The 17,630-nt window shown below is 34.4% G+C and overlaps 1 protein-coding gene across 2 annotated transcripts in view; it reads left to right on the top strand.

Annotated features, from left to right (window-relative positions):
• Window positions 1-17,630, top strand: part of SNTG1 (syntrophin gamma 1) — a 1,042,376-nt gene that overhangs the window by 727,111 nt on the left and 297,635 nt on the right. For both annotated transcript variants that reach the window (XM_037803436.1, XM_037803438.1), the window contains exons 5-6: window positions 7,985-8,041; window positions 17,328-17,385. In XM_037803436.1, the coding sequence (XP_037659364.1) occupies window positions 7,985-8,041; window positions 17,328-17,385 (115 nt within the window). The remainder of the gene's footprint in view (window positions 1-7,984; window positions 8,042-17,327; window positions 17,386-17,630) is intronic.

Genomic DNA, 17,630 nt, shown 5'->3' on the forward strand with positions numbered 1-17,630 from the left:
GAGGCAATTAAAATTGACAGAACAACAGAGAAAAGAATAGAAAAAAAAAATAGAAAAAAAAGAGCAGTGTGTCAGGGATTAGAGTGCCAGCGCTAAGCACACAAACATATGCCTCATTGGTATCCCAGAAGAAGAGAAGGGAAGAGGGTCAGAAAGAAAATATGAGGAAATAATGGTTGAAAATGTCCCAACTCCTATAAAAGACATAAATATATATGTCCAAGAAGCACAATATAAATGAAATGGAGCAAATCCTGTTAAACTCCAAGACATATACTAATCAGACTTTCAAATGCCAAAGATAAAAAAGGAATCCTGCAAGCAACAGGAGAAAAGTGATTCATCACAGACAAGAGACGCTCAAAAGACTAAGTTCTGATTTCTCATCAGAAACCATAGAGACAAGAAGGCAGTGGTATTATATATTTAAGGTCCTGAAAGAGAATAACTGCCAGCCAAGAATTCTTTATCCAGAAAAACTGCCCTTCAGAAATGGAGAGTTTAAGATATTCACAGATAAGCAGAAACTGAGAGAGTTCATTAACAAGAGACATGACTAAATGGAGTTCTGCAAATTAAAATGAAAAGACAGGAGACAGAAGCTTGGAGTACAGACTGTAAATGAAGATTATCAGAAAGGGTAACTAAAGTGTTAAGAAGAGAGACAAAGATAAGATATGACATACAAAAAACAAAGGATAAAATGGTTGAAGTAGTACTGCCTTCACAATAACACTGAATGTTAATGGATTAAAATTCCCAAACAATGGACATAGACTGGCTGAATGGATAAAAACAGGACACATCTCTATGCTGTATACAGGAGACTCACCTTAGAAACAAAGATGCAAATAGGTTGAAATTGAAAGGTTGGAAAAAGATATTCTACACAAACAGAAACCAAAAAGAGCTGGGGTGCCTATAATAGTATCAGGCAAAATAGACTTTAAATGCAAAAGTGTTATAAGAGAGAAAGAGGAACACTATATATTAATAAAAGAGGAAATCTACCAAGAAGAAATAAAAATCATAAATATGTATCCACTTAACCATGGTGCCCCAAAATTCATGAGGCAAACACTGAGAACACTGAAAGTAGAAGTAGATACCGCTACAATAATAGTTGGAGACTTCAGTTTACCATTTTTGTCAATAGAACATATACACAGAAGATCCGTAAGGCAACAGATTGTTGAATAATATGATAAATGAACTAGATCTAACAAACATACACACAGCAATGCACCCCAAAACAGCAGGATATACATTCTTCTCCAGTGCTCAGCTATCATTCTCCAGGATAGATCACATGTTGGATCATAAAACAAGTCTCAACAAGTTTAAATCAATTGAAATCATACCAAGCACTTTCTCTTACCATACTGGAATGAAGCTTGAATCAATTATGGCAGAGATCTGAAAAATCCACAAATATATGGAAGTTAATACTGTCTTTAAAAAAATCAGTGCATCAGAGAAGAAATTGCAAGGGAAATCAATAAATATCTTGAGATGAATGAAAACTAGAACACAACATATTAAAACTTTTGGGAAACAGCAAAGACAGTTGTGGGGGGGGGGGATTTATAGCCCTAAACATCTACATTTAAAACAAAAGAAGAAAAAGCTAATCTTAAATTCCTAAGTGCACACCAGGAGGAACTAGAAAAAGAACAGTGAATTAACCCCAAAGCGAGTAGAAGGAAAGAAATAACAAATATCAGAGCAGAGGATAAATGAAATTCAGAATGAAAAAACAATAATGCGAGTTAACAAAACCAAAAGCTGGTTCTATGAGAAGATCAATAAAATTAACATCCTTCAGCTAGCCTGAAAAAGAAAAAAAGAGAGAAGAAACATATAAATAAAAGCAGATATGAGAGAGGGCCATTATTATTGACCCCACAGAAAGGAAAGGATCAAAGAGATACTATAAACAACTCTATGTCAACAAATTAAGACAATTTAGATGAAATGGACAAATTCCCAGAAACACATACATTCCCAATCAAAATTCCATGAGCCTACTATACAGAAATGGAAAATCCAATTATCAAATTTATGTGGAAGGACAAGGGGTCCTGAATAGCTGAAAACAACTTGAAAAAGAAGAAAGTAGTTGGAAGACTCACACTTCCTGACTTTAAAGCATATTACTACAGTATGGTAGTCAACACAGGATGGTACTGGCATAAAGATAGGTAGATTGAGAAATGGAATTGAAATGAGAGTTCAGAAATAGACCCTCTCAACTATGGTCAATTGATAATTGACAAGGCTTCCAAGGCCACCGGGAAAGAACAGTCTCATCAGCAAATGGTCCTGAGAAAGAAGTCTCTTCGACAAATGATGCTGGGAGAAATGGATATCCGTATGCAAAAGAATGAAAAAGGACCCCTATCTCAAAATGGATTAAAGACCTAAATATAAAAACCAGGACAACAAAGCTAAATGAAGGAAAGGTAGCAAAGCACCTTCAAAATCTTGTAGTAGGCAATCATTTCTTAGAACTTACACACAAAGCACAAGCAATGAAAGAAAAATAGATAAATGGGACTTCCTCAAAATTAAAAACTTTTGTGCGTCAAAGGACTTTGTCAAGAAAGTGGAAAGACAACCCACTCAATGGGAGAAAATATTTGGAACCACATTTCTCATAAGGGTTTAATATCCAGAATATATAATGAAATCCTGCAACTCAACAATAAAAAGACAAACAACCCAATTTTTTTAAAAATGGGCAAGACTTGAATACACATTTCTCCAAAGAGGATACACACATAGCTAAAAAGTACATGAAAAGATGCTCAACATCATATATGGAAAAAAATACACCTAATGTAAATAGTGGATGATAGAACTATTTTAATAATCTTTCATTTATTGTAAGAAAGGTAACTACTGTTATAAAAAATAGTACAGTTATTTTTAAGAAGTGCTGTCATCAATTGTAAGAAATGCTCCATGTCAATGCAAAGTGTTGGTGGTGGGGTGGTGCATGGGAATTCTGTATTTCATACAAGATTGTTTTGCAATCTCGCAACTTCTCTAATAAAAATACTAGTGAGTTGAATTGTGAGATATCCCTGTCACTGTTCCTCATGTACTTCTCCTCACCTAGACTCTGCCTTCTTGTAATATAAGTTCTTGGCAGGTGAATTGAGGTTTCCTTTCAGAAAAACAACATATCCAGAGAAAATGACTAAATATATTTGTATTTGTACATCCCTCAGTTCATTAAGTGAGCAACAGAACAGTGCCCTGATTAAAAGCCTGCCCATATATACACAACTTCCCTTATCATTTTTATGCTAGTTTTCACTACTTTTTTTCTCTGTCATTTATCATTCATTGAATTGGCAATGAAAAATCACTAGTAAACAAAATGAGGGGTCAATTCAGGAAGAAAACCTGGGATCCTATGCAAAGGAGATGAAACAAATTCCCAGGAAGGAGATGGATCAAATCTCCAGATGACAACAGTGTAGCAGTGTAAAATGGAATAGTTCATTTTGGAGACAAAGGCTGTATGAGTCCAGGAGAGATGGAGTCAGACCAAAAGATAATAATATAATCATATGATTGAAAACATTGTTATGTGTTTGACTTCATTGAGATGAGTTTTATTGTCAAGTTTGGGAATTGATTTATTGATAAATATATAGAAAACTAAGGAAAGAAAATATATTTAGGAATTTCAGAAAATACAAGGATTGTACAAATTGTACAATTGAAATGAATTGCAATACACTAATTGACAGCTGTGAATATAAAGTAATAAGCATGTAACCATTGAATACTAATTCACTGAAAAATTATAATTATCTCTACTGGTGGGATTAGGGTAGAAAAAGTATATGTATGTAGTGTCATTTATGAAAATCAATCTCATTTCATGTAGTAGAGATAACATTTAAAAATGGAAATCAGGAAATCAAAAGATAAGCATATTATTTAGAAATACGAGCTTCATCATAAGAAGAAATAATGAGAGTTGCAACTGGACAGTGGGAAATCTGTGTGGGGATATGTGCAGAAAGAGACTGCTTTTTTTTCTTTGTTTTCTTAATATATGCCTTCTAAAGCACTTAGATTTTTAAAATTATGTGCATAAAAAACTATGTGCATACTTAGATAAAAAACAAAAATCACATCATAAAGAAAAGACTAAATTAAGCCAACATCACTATGGTTCTATCAGTGGAAAATGAATAGAAGAGAGTGTCATTTAAGTCAGAAGGAATAGATAGGGGAGGAAATAGAAATGTCAGAATAAGCAATGGAGAAAACTGGACAAATTCTTAAATCCAAGTTGTCATTTCCATTCTGCTAACGATCAAGTGGATTTATAGCATTCAAAACACTGTCTGACAGGTAGTAAATCGTCATTACATTTAATTGTTTTCCTTTTTTAAAACTAGACTTTATATTCAAAAATGTTTTAGGTTTAGAATAAAATGACAGAGATAGTACAGAGAATTCCCTAATGATTGGGATAAATCTCTGAACAAGACACAGATCTTGCCCACAGAAATCTGTCGTGGGTAAAAAATGTTAAGGATGAAACCTATTCTAATAAACTATCCTAATGGCTATGAGAGTGCCAAGTGTACATGATAGAGTTTTAGTAATTAGAAGCTACCTTCTCAATTATTATAACTTTTTCCAACTTTAATTATTTTTCTGAAATTGTCAAAAAGAGGTAAAAGCATTCCCTATCTCCTCTCCTAAATATCATCACACAAATTCAGTAAAATCTTTTCCACTTAAAAATCTCTAATTTCTGCATTGGTCCCACTTCTTCCTCCCATTTTCACATATCCCCCAAAATTCTGTATTTGGAATATATGATGCCAACATTTTTTGTTTGCTGATATATATTTATGTAACCAGATAATTCACATAATACTTCAAATATAATATAAAATTCCAGATGGCATGAGTGATAATAATTATGCTTTTATGTAAAGCACACTAAGCATTTTAAAAAGAGCTTTTTTAATGATGTTACTGTTGATTTATAAGATGTACGTCAAGTCATTATAAAGTCCAATATTATTCATAGGCTCAATCAATTTCATTTAGTAAAGAACAGGCATAATCAAGAAAGGCATTTTATGTATGTGAGAGTGACAGAGCACTAGAAAATAAACCACTGTTCCTTCGTTTCCCAAAGGATAGTGCTTTGTTCCTAGGCAACTGGGACACTCAAGTTGTGTTAACTAAATGCAACTCCAGACCAGCTTACAGTATTCTCAAATGCCTGAGCTGAGTAATTGAAACGATGCATTAAAATCACTGTTTTATCTTTTATTTTGGGGGTGGAAGGGAGGACCCCGATGAGGTGACGCAGAAAGGACACAGTGGTAAAGCCAACACAAACATGAAAACAATTGGGGGAGATGTCAGTAAGGGGCCCACCAAGAGTTTTTGGTCTTTTTATGCTACCTGCTGTCTGCAGTAACTAATTTAAAATTTAGAGTTTAAAACACAAAGTAATCTGTTTTGCCCATATCCCTTAACTTTCTTAAAAAGTGGCCCAATGAAGCAATAGCTTTTGGAGGTGCTGAGTTCCATTTGCATGTGTGTATGCCCGTGTGTTTAAAAAACATTAAAATAAGTGCTGTTTCTGAGATTTTCAGCAGTTTCTGCTGACTCTTTAGTCTCTCCAAACTCCTCCCTGGATCAGCAATTTTGCATTTGATTTGGAACATGTTCTAAATATTCTCTACCGAAGATTGGAAGGCAGGCTTGTAGGGAATGAATAAAAGTTCTCCAAAGGCCTTTGATAACCCCGGTGGGCTTGCAGTACCTCTCAAGGGAAATCAGTGTTTCTGTACACACTTAGCTATGGAGCAGAACTCACTGACCAAGCTGTCCTCAAGGCTAATGATTGTTAGGCAAGATGTACTAGCAAATTTTAGTGATGGCATTTGCTAAGTAAAATGACTTGCTCTGACAGATTGAAATGTCTATTTTGAGGCAGCTGATACAGGTTGCCTAAGCTGGCTGCACTGCTGGTTTTGATACTATTTTAAGGAATCAAAGATTTATTCACTATGGAAAATGGATTTAGGGAATAGTTCCTACCTTCCAAAAACTTTAGTTTAGTTTGATAAGCAGTTTTGTGAAAGCATTTTGCCTGTCTGTTTTATAAGAATAAAGATAACCATTTAATTCATCCACCCCTGAGTCTCAAACAACCAGTATTTGAGCTAATCTATGGTATAAATGCTTACATGTGAGATGGATACAACTGCTCCTTTTCAATTATACAACATTCCCAATAAATATTTTGTTTATTTAGAAACGGACTTTGTATAGATATAATGCATGTATTCATGTCTATTTTTGCTTTTGTACATGCAGCTATGTTTATATGCATGGCTTTGCAATATAAATGATAAAATACTGCATATTCTCATACCTGTTGTGACTACACCAATTGGAGTGATATAACAGTATGCTTATGAATAAAAGTAGAGTTTATTGTATTACCTAATATGAAAATTATGTTTTATGTTTTAGTTTGTATTCTAATATTTAGAATATATGTATTAACCTATTTGCACAAATAGTTTTAATGTCAACTTGAAATCATGATTTGATGACAGCTTATAAGAGAAATCAGTATTTTTTGAGTAGTTAAAATTACTTAGATTTTCAAAATGAAGGAAATATATATTATTGAATGATACTCATTTAAACTAACAGATTTTTAATAAATATATACCAATAACTAACCAACAAAGGATATTTTTATAAATCAAAGTAAATAATACTTACTATACCTCACTTTGTAATATACCAACCTTATACTTTAAGCATTATTTTGTTTTTTATTTATGGAAACTAAATATTTGGCTAAATGAAGGAAGCATGTAACCTTGCCAAAATGGTGCATTTTTAGGTTATCAATGAAGCTCCTGTAGAATCAGGGATATCATGACAAAATTAAGTTGTTCAAGTGAGGGAAAGAACATATCTATAGAAAAGAGAGAGCAATATTTGGATTTGGAAATGATAGTCTAGTTCAATACATTATCTTGTTGGGGGCCTACAGGGACCTGAAAATAAATATCTATCCCACATGCAGTGACAGATATAGAAGAGAAGGGTGACATACTTGAATGGTGAGGAATAGAAGAAGAAGTTTCAAGCAGACTTACGTAGTGGAGTGTGTTATAAATGAAAGCATTCAACATTTCAGTGTTCCTTCAGAATGATTGCCTTAAACAGAACAATATTTAATTTTTTAATTGGAAATTAAAGGATTTGTCCAAATGTGGCTCTTTGTGATCATATATCATCTTTGTGGTTTTTAAGATTCAAAAACCAGTAATTGGATTATTGTTTCCATTATGGAAGGAACAGAGACATTGATATTGAATATTGATAATGCCATTATCATTATTACTTAGGCATGTAATTAATTCTTTGTTCAAACAATTATTCTGAACCTAGTATACTCACAGTTTCAATTTTAGACTCACATGAATCATTTATGTGCTGTAGCAGGGCTACTACCTAGTTCAGTTTGTGAGGCTCCAACAGCAATGTAACAGGTAGTAAGGGAGATACAGCCCTGATCAACAAATGTAACAGTTAACAATGACATTGAGTTGCTTTTACATAACCAAAAACTTGCCATTTCTTATACAACAAGAATACATAATGTAAAAATGAAAAGAAACGTAAAAGTTAAGATTCTTATATCTGTCCAAAAAAAAAAGAGCTAAAAATAACTTGTTTTCAGACTTGAGGAGTTTATAATAACACAATAGTTCCTTGTGCATTGACCAGGAAGTTATTCACCTTTGATTTAAAATTACAAAATACTCCATTTATTGCAAGATTTGGAGTCTCTATGCTGTCACCTTTTTTTTTTTTTTTTTTTAAGAACAAATACAAAACCCAGAGGAGGAATGGTGTGTAAGTATAGTATTAGGAAATACTAACCACTTTTAAAAATCCTGTCTTTCAGGAAAGAACGGTGACCATTAGAAGACAAACTGTAGGCGGATTTGGATTAAGCATCAAGGTAGCCTGTCTTTCCGGTCTATTGCTATGAAGGACGTGCTGTAATGCCTGCATTAACATGTATTTTATTTTTACTGATTAATAATGAGACATGAACGGCTATAGCAAACTCCTTAATAATTGTTCTGAGATGGAAATTAGGTAGGTTCTCAAAGAATCTTGGCATCCTATATCACTCAATTTAGAAATCTGAAAAAAGTGTTTGGGAATTTTATTTTACCCAGTATTGGGTAGAGCTCATTATTGTTCTTTATTGGCTTCATCTAAAATATTATATGTATCTTCCCCTAACCAACTGGAGTAGGAAGGTTGAGCTGTCAATGGGCGAAGCAAGAACAGGTTTCATACTGATAATGTCTGGTAGTAAGTGATGTGTTAGTATTCTTTTTTGTCCTTTTGTTTTGTTTACATTTTTATTTTTATTTAAGAAATCAGTGAAATCCCATGTTACAATACCAAGCATATTGGATAGGCAAATCTTAGCATCTGATTTATTTTAAGAATGACCATCTATTCATTTCAATTCACAAATAAATTTTAAGGGGCTCTTATTTCTATATACAATGGCTACTAAAGCTGCACCACAATCACAGTTTATCATCCTTAAAACAAAATAGAAATTTAAAACAGATGGAAAGTGATATAGATATAAAATGGAAGAGTTTACCAAATGACTTTGCATGCCCTTTACAAACCTACACTGATAAATGAAATTTAACTTTATCTTGATTCTTGGGTTAGGCAGATTGCTTGTAAAGGCAAAAATCATTTATACATCTCGGGTGTGCATTGCATAAAATTTTGACATGGTTCAAGTTACACATGTGTGGAAAGTGGAACTCAAATTTTCAGGAATATCAGCTCTACTTGACTTTATGAAAATGACTCAGAAAAGAGGTCAGTGTGCAGCAGCCTTGCACTGTCAGTAATAACATTGCTATGAATTCACATCGCTTTCAAAATGTGTCAAAGGGTTGCAGTGTATTGCCACTCCAAGACCAGAAGGTACATAAGGCAGATCACAGCCATGTGGGTACCCTGGGAAGGAAATCCCATCACTCACTAGACAAGGGGTTTTCTTTTTTTCCTTTTTGCCATAATGTTTATTGAGATTGCTGTGACGAATTTTAAAATACTCCTAAAGATACTAGAAAGTCCATGAAGAGAGAACACAAACTCAGAGCAAACAAACTCCAATAGTGAGAGCTGATTTCAATTCAGAAAAGTATTTTTATATTCCCTGGCACTTACCCCAGTTTCAGCAATAGAGCTATATTAATCTTATGCCAGCAGGAAATGTTCTTTTCCTTTTTTACTGTTCCCATTTATAATTGAAAGTCAATAATTCAATGTTATTTATTTTCATTGAAATACCACAGAATTAAACTGACAGTTTTTCAAGTATCAATAACCTTGCCAAGTGAATCTTTTCAGTTTAATATTTTTATTATTTCAATCCAACCAATGTCTCTTATGCATGTAATAAAGAGTGTAAATTAAGATTTCTTAATTAAACATGTATTTTCCATTCAAAATGTTGGCCATGGAAGTAATATTTGAACTATGGTCAGTGGCATATATTAGGTGGTTTGATCAAAAAAATAAAATAAAATAAAAAAGGAAAATTGTTTTATAACTCTTACTGCACACAAACTAACTAGAAATAAGAACATCAATACCCTTATTTACGGTGAAGGGATTCATTTTAGGTTTTCTTCATTTTGGTTTTCTCAATACTTATCTCTGAGCTTTGCTTTCCTATTTTTTCAACCATCTCTCATACTTTATGTATTTCAAATACGGTGATTTATTTATCTTTAAATAGCATTTTTAAAATCCATTTTCCTTTATCCCAGTATCTGTGAATTTGGTGAAATACTGTTTTTATCTATTAGCACTATTTTTCTTTAGATTCTATCTCACTCTCTCTCTCTCTCTCTCCACATATGTAATGAACATTTAAACAAATTGTTCCAGGCTACTAGCAAAATTAAGATTTTAGTGTTGAACCATTTACTTTGTACTGTTAGGAGCAATTTGAGACAATAACATAGCTATGCCTAGTAATATATACACATACATTTCATCCTTATTTCCTAATTACCACGAGCCCACACTGGAGTTTTGTAGTGAGCATTATTCCTTAAGACTTTGAACGCGTCCAGTGGAGAGAGCAGAAGGAAGATGGCACATTAGATGAATGAAGAGGCATTTGACAATACAGCTAAGACTCTGGCAGCCGCTCCTGAATTTCAGTTTTACCTTCCAAATACTCTTTAAAAGCTTGGCTGAAGGGTACTGAAATGTCCTTTTTTGGTCAGAAAAATCTAAAATATTCTACTATGTGCTGTTACATCAGAGCAGCTGGCCATGCCCCTGGAACTTTCCTGCTGTGGGCAGCATCGCGCAGCTTCTCCGTATTGTAGGCAGCGCTGCAGCGTCGGTGGGTTACAGAGACTTCTTGCTTGAGTTTATTTATTGTCACGCCTCACTGACTGTAGGTTGTGAGCAACATGTAACTCTTTACATGCTGCTTTGCATGTGAGCGACATGTAAAGCCTTAATGTCCCGTGTCCCGTACAATGCTGTTCTCTTTGCAAAACCAAACCCAATACAGGAGTATGTCGATGATGAAATAAAGTCAGCCTTTATCTCCTTTATCTCTAGCTACTGAGAAGGCGATTGTGCAGCTTCCGGAACAAAAATATGCAGTTGTCTCAGAGGTTGAGGCAGGTATATGTCACTACAGTTTAATTCTGGGTCTGTGATACCTTCCCTTGAAAAGCAAATGCCAGATATCACACAGAGCACATTGATGAGTATTCCACCTCAAAAATTCTTAAAATCCAAAAGCAGAAGAGGAAAAAGGAATCCAACAGAAAAAATGAAGGAAATATTGTATGAGATTTATTTTTTTAAAACATGATTTAAGTTTAACCTATTTTTTTCAACTTTGTCGACTTTCCTTCTTATTTTTGTTTCATTTTTTAATCTTAAGAACATGTTTGGTTTACATTACTAGGTGTTTCTTACAAAATCTGAAACTCTCCTTTCTAAATCATTATTAACAATTTTGAAATCAGGTTCAAAGATTCTGGACACAATTTTGAAAACGGCCATCTAACATGAGTTTGGGAATCAATTACATTGAGTTTTAACAGAGGAAGCACTGATTATCTTAGTAGATAAATTTATTCTTATCTTCTTAAAATCAAATCATTTTATAACAGTTTTACCATGAAAAGGTAGACACCATAATTAGCAATATAGCCATATTGATTTTAAATCAGAAAAAAAGAAAAGAAAAGAAAAATTGCTTCGGAAGCACAATACACCCTCGTGCTAATCCTGCGTGTAATGGAGTGCGGTGTCTGCAAGAGGGGGTGCTACACCGAAGGCTCTCTTGCTCCTATCTTGTAGTTTAGATTAACCATTTGTCACCAGTTCCGAAAGGTAAAAGGATTCTTTTTAACCTCTGAAGAGAGTTCTCACCTCTGGATTGCAAGTCATGTCTTGGCTTGCTTGCGCTTATTGCAGTTATCCTTCCACTACACAATAGCAAATCTAACAGGATCAGATAAGAAATTGAACTGTGATGCAATTACAAAAAAAAAATCAAGGGCATGAAATAAACACGGTGATACCTGGCCCTTTGTTGTCTTTAAACCTTTTCACCCTTCTCCAGCACCTGCACTTTTCTCTCCCATGGGAGACTCAGAGCTTTTGCACCAGCTCACCTCCTGCTCAAACTCCCCCAGGATCCCTTGTATATTTAATCTATTTTTGGCTCCTAGTTGTCTTTTGGAGACATTCTCATATCTACTATAACTTGGGGTCTTTTTGACGTTTTGGGTTCTTCCTGTCAATTATCATTATTCCATTTATTCAGTCTTCCTTGATTAAATTCTCCCTCAGAAGTCACAAACTCTTTTGTTTTTAACTTGTATTAGTTTTGGTTGTGTTTTTTTTTTTTTCTTTTCTTTTTCTATTTTTTTTTTTTTTTTTTGACTTTCACAAAAGGTATAAATGGGTACATGGAAAAATTGGAAAAAGGATCACTGCCCTGTCCACATAAAAGAGCATATTCTTTTCTCTGATTCCAGATTAAAACTGTTTCCCCTGAAGTCATCTTATTCATTAGACTAGCTGGCATATATTCTAAATGTTTCTTCAAGACTTTCCTATTCATATCTCTGTTGCATGTGGTCTCCCAGCTCCTATCTGACTTGGTCAAGAAGAAGCACCCATTTCTATGGGCATTTTCTGGCTTTTTACTCCTGGTTCTGCTATGTCTAGCTCCTTTCCTTCTCTCTCCTCCTGCCATCTGGCTCTGTTTGTAAACTTTCTTTCAAGTGTTCCTTTCCTCTTCCCTAGATCATTGTGATATTTAACTCTAAAAATAACTTAGTCCCCACAACTACATGCTCAGGTGTTACCAAATTTTTGCAATGTAGGATCTAATATTCTTGTATTTTTGTCTGCTCCTTCTCGTATGAATTGTTAGAAGGATAATCACCTTAAAGCAAGGCTCTATCTTATTTTTGTGCAAGTTTTATTTATCTTCCAGGTACTTTGAAATTCTGAATACTATATACTTATAATTTTATTAGTTTTTACCTATGGAATTTGTCACTTAAAAATCACTTTTTGGACAAAGAATGTTTTAAATATTTCTAGAAAAATATTTTATGGAGTGCTTTCCAGCAGATAGCTTTCTTACCTAAACAACAAATTGTCCAAAGTCCATCAGTATGTATATGTGAATGTCCACAAGTAACTGCATGTGATCAAAGTTGATTTCTCTATGGAATCTTTAACTAAAATACTTTGTCATTGCAGTAATCAACAATATAATTATAATTGTTATTACCATTGCTAATCTTATCATTTACAAGCAAGAATTAACATTTATGAAGTGCTCTGTAATGGCCAGAAAAAGATTCTGAGCTACACACTTTTTATTCTGTTTCATTTGGTTTTACCCTTCAGCAAAGTAGGTATCTTTTGTTATCCCTTTTTTACAAACAATGAGATTCAGTAGTAGAAAGGTAGGTAACTTACTCATCCTTACGAACGGCAGAGCTGGCTTCAGACCCAGAGATGGCAGGTGACAAAGCCCTTACTCTTAATGTCTGTGCTTTCTATCTGTAACACATGGACTGAATTATCTCTAAACTCTCTTTGGTTGCAAATATATTTCCTCCCTAAGTTACTCACATTCTGCTTATTTAACCCTGAAATAAATGGATCAAAATGACCGGGATCACAGCAAGCAATTTCTTAATATTAAGGGTTAGTTATTAATTGCTCCTAATTTACCCAATAAAAATATGTCTTCACGGTAACTGTACTTATTTGTTTTTCCTTTTAACTTACTAGTGATTTCTGGGCAAAAGCTGTTAAATAACAACTATTGGTGTTCTAAAAACATACTCATTTGCATGTATTTCTCGTACTCTGTTCCCCTATTATTTTTACTTGACTCTGGTTCATCTGTTGCCACCATAGATAAAATGCATAGGAGCTTTTCCACCCTAGAAATAGGAAGATAATAAGCACACAATAAAGATGTAGTTTGATGATACTGGGTTAGTCCCAATAATCAGTTAAAGCCACCCACCAATTATTTGAAAGACCATTCATTTCTGCTAAAACCAAATTAACTGCCATTCCGAAGGAGGCGTGTATTTGCCCATATTCCTTAGGGTGATATTCCTTTAGCTGCCTCTACCACACATGTCTGGTAAGGCTCTAACCCTAATTATTCTAAATAAAAGGAAAATCATGTGTTTATACATCTTTTTCACAGAGCTCTTAATATGATTGGTTGGTTGGTTGGTTGGTTGATTGGAATAATAAAAACATTGAACTGAAAAGATTTCCTTGGCAAGATGCCTGGTATGTTAAAGACAATCTAGATTTGATTCCATGGTATTTCACAGTTACACTGACAAAATCATTGGATAGTGTCTTGCTCAAAATGCTTTTAGTCCTGCTCAAAAAATCTTGGTTATATCCTTGCTCCTACAAAGCTATCTACAAAATTCATTCTGCTTTTGTAAAGATAATAGTATAAGATGGAATGGTGCATGTTTTAATATTATATAGGATGCAAGCTAGAACTTGGCCTCACTTTCCTATCCTTGGAACTTACCACATGCAGGAATAACAGTACCCAATCAATTCAGACATTTGCAAAACGGTGACCACAACCCACTCCCTTGGACATGGGGATGTGTAGAGCAGAAACTGGTGAAGGAAACCCTCTGCTAACTCAGGCCATTTACAACCTAGTGGGAAAGACAGATATTGATCAAATTGTGATACATAAATGCAAATTGCAGCAATGATCAGTGCAACGTAATTGGATTACCTTAAATAAAGAGGCTCAAAAGGGATTCTTTGGCTGAAATCTGAAGTATGAGGACAAGTGTACCAGATTGATTGGAAGAAAAAGCATTCCAAGCAGAGGGAATCCTGAAGTTCTCAAAATGATGATGGCACATGACAATTACTAAGAAAGGATGGAAGTACAGTGCCACAGGGTGACAGGGAATGGAGAGGAAGGGTCCGGGATGAAGTTGCAGACGGATGGTGAGGTCATACTCAATGGGCTTGAGCCAAAGGTTTTGTTCTATAGTCTCAGTGTCGTGGGAAGCCTAGCATCTACTTTAGGGCAAATTGCATTATTTGATTTTGTCTGGGAAACCTTGAATTCCCCCATTTAGGTCCCGAACTAAATCTCATTAACTTCAACATTGCTGGGCTGCTCTCACAAATTTCATCCAATAAATAAAGGTACTACAATTTTAAGTTGCAATTTTATCTTTTGAGTTTTGTCTTGAAATTGGTTATCCAACCAATAAAGTCATTCTCTGAAATTAGTTTAAAAATTCACTCAAAGTACCAAACATCTGACATACAAAAAACACAGGTAGACTCCAATTGATCCAAATTCAGGTGCAATTTTGCATTTTAAAGCAATATGGCGGCAAAGTAGGGGTTGGCTCCATTTTGTTGTTAAAAGTCTGAAGTATTGGCTGATGAATAGAATGATTGATTTGCCCTCATTCTATCTCAACAGCCCTTTTCTTCCCTCTAAGCTGACCCCGGGACAGGTTTCTGACATTTCTGTCATGGTAACTTGCATTAAAAACCCGAGCACTAAGAAAATCCTTGAATTCAGTAGGGGGATGAGAGAAAAGAGTGAAAAGCAAAACCACTGCAGGAGCAGAGCCTGATGACAGACAAACAGAAAAGACTGACAAATCGTGCAGTTCCCTGGCCTGAAATACCTGGGCCCCAATGTCTACATGATTTTATTTCATCTGTTATATTCCCTGGAACTTCATCAATTAATGATTCATTGTACTTACCAGCTTTTTCTTCTAAGTAATGGAGACATACACTTAAAATTCTTTCCAGTTTCCAAATGTCTCTGGAAACTGTACATGACTATAAAGATTTGTTTGGGTCACATGGCTTCTTCACTTCTGCTTAAAATCATTCAGCAATGTATTTTAAAGAATTAAGCAATTTTAGATTCCATTGGGGAATCTAGAGAAGACTTTGGCTTCATTCATTCTTTCATTCATTCAACAAACATTTAGAAGGTAAAAGAAAGGCATTATTCCTGGCCTTGCCCTGGAATTGCATCAATGCACAAAACAAACTAGCAAAAAATGTCAATTTCCTTGTGGTATTTACATTCTAGTAAGGGATAAGGGAAGGAGAAAGACAATAGATAAATGTAGCATGAATAAGTGTTATAGCATGTCAGAAGCTAAGTGTAATGGGAAAAGAATAGAGCAGGTTCTAGGGGAGGTGAACTTGGAGTCCTAACTACTTTTGGTCTTAAAATCAATTAGTCCTAATCTTATTTACCATCTTAATGCTTTGTACTTTACTCGTAAATCTTGATAGACTGTGTTACACTAATAGTGAACCTTTATTTTCATGTTTATTACATGCTAAATAGCACTTCGTTGCCACCTCACTATCAAATACACAACCTTATTGCCTTTTATCTGATGACAGACCCTTTTAGATAGGGTCAGTCTTGTCCAGTGACATGCAGACCAAAGCAGAGCCAGGATGAGAAGCCATTTCAGCTGGTGCCACGTATTTTCTTCACAGAGTGAGTGAGGGGTGGGTGATTGGGTCTTGATTTTGTGAGCAATAGTGAGAAGAGGAGATTTGGATAGTGGGTTTACATTTCAGTCTGAATAGGACAGTTTATTTATTTTTAGGGTTTTTACTTAATGTTCTGAAAGTAGAAAGCACACCTTTTGCCATGAAAAGGTTGAATACCACTATTTTTCTCAACATATATTTCCTGTCTTATATAAAAGTATATTGGCAACTCAGTGCTAAAAATTGACATTATTGGAAAAAATGTCTGTCCTAAAATAATTTTTATCTTTGAAAAAAATAAAGGTAGGAGACATACTTATTCTGGAGATAGAGAATCCCCAATGGAATCTACACCACCTTTTCAACTATCCTGTTTCAAATGCGCTATGCTTATTTTCTGCACAGCATTTTATTCTTTTTGTACTTGTTTTTTTTTAACTTTTGTTTCAAATGTTCTCAACTCTGTAATACAGTATATCGACTCTAATATAGAAGCTGCTATTCCTAGGATTTACTTGCTTTCCCTCTACATAACTTTCATTTATTTCTTTTTTGTATATGTCACTTGATCAATTAGACCAAAGCACTATTGTGATATTCATGCCTGTTTGTTTTATTCTGTTAATTGTTTAGGGTGTGCTTTACAACAAAAAGAAATCAATACTAATTAAGAGATTGCAAGCAAATCTCCTTCCTGCTGTGACATGTAATCTCTGATTTTCTTTTTCTGTGTGGGCAGATAACCATCTCCGCAGTCACATAGCATCCTAAGGGGCCAGTGCACCTTCAGAGTATTTGGTTCATCTGCATAGAACAACTTAGCTAGATAATAGAAATACATAATCATCTTACATTTGGAATTCTAAATATGATCTTTTACAATGGATAGGTATACTCTATTACCAATATATTTTTTAATGAAAGCTTCTAGGAAAGTGTTTTAATGATTGAATGTCACAGTGAAATTCTAAACAGGTAGATAAATTTTTTGGGGGGCATTTTTTATTCAGTGGGAAAATTCTACAAGTTTATTTATATTCTCCCTGGTGTCCACGTAGCACACTATTCATAGTCTGCATAGCTTCTTAGCTAAAAGCTACATTTTAAAAATTTTTGATTAAAAAATATGCAATATATAATTTTGTTTTTTCCAGGGGGGAGCAGAACATAACATTCCAGTTGTCATTTCAAAAATCTCCAAGGAACAAAGAGGTAAAATATTTACAGCATCATGTACTAGTCATTCATTCATTCATTCATGAGTTGCTCTTATCAAGGCGTAAGAGGATATTTGAGAATAATAAATTAGCATGTAATTGACTTGCTCTCAGTCCCACATGAGCAGGCAGTAAGTGGACAATTCTGATTCTTGAGGCTGTGCTCTTTATCACTTCTTGGGAGTGCTCCTCTCAAAGAAGGGGAGCTCTGATGACAGATAATAACTTCTTTTGTGAATT

This window comes from Choloepus didactylus, chromosome 14, assembly GCF_015220235.1.
Source record: "Choloepus didactylus isolate mChoDid1 chromosome 14, mChoDid1.pri, whole genome shotgun sequence".
Lineage (NCBI taxonomy): Eukaryota > Metazoa > Chordata > Mammalia > Pilosa > Megalonychidae > Choloepus > Choloepus didactylus.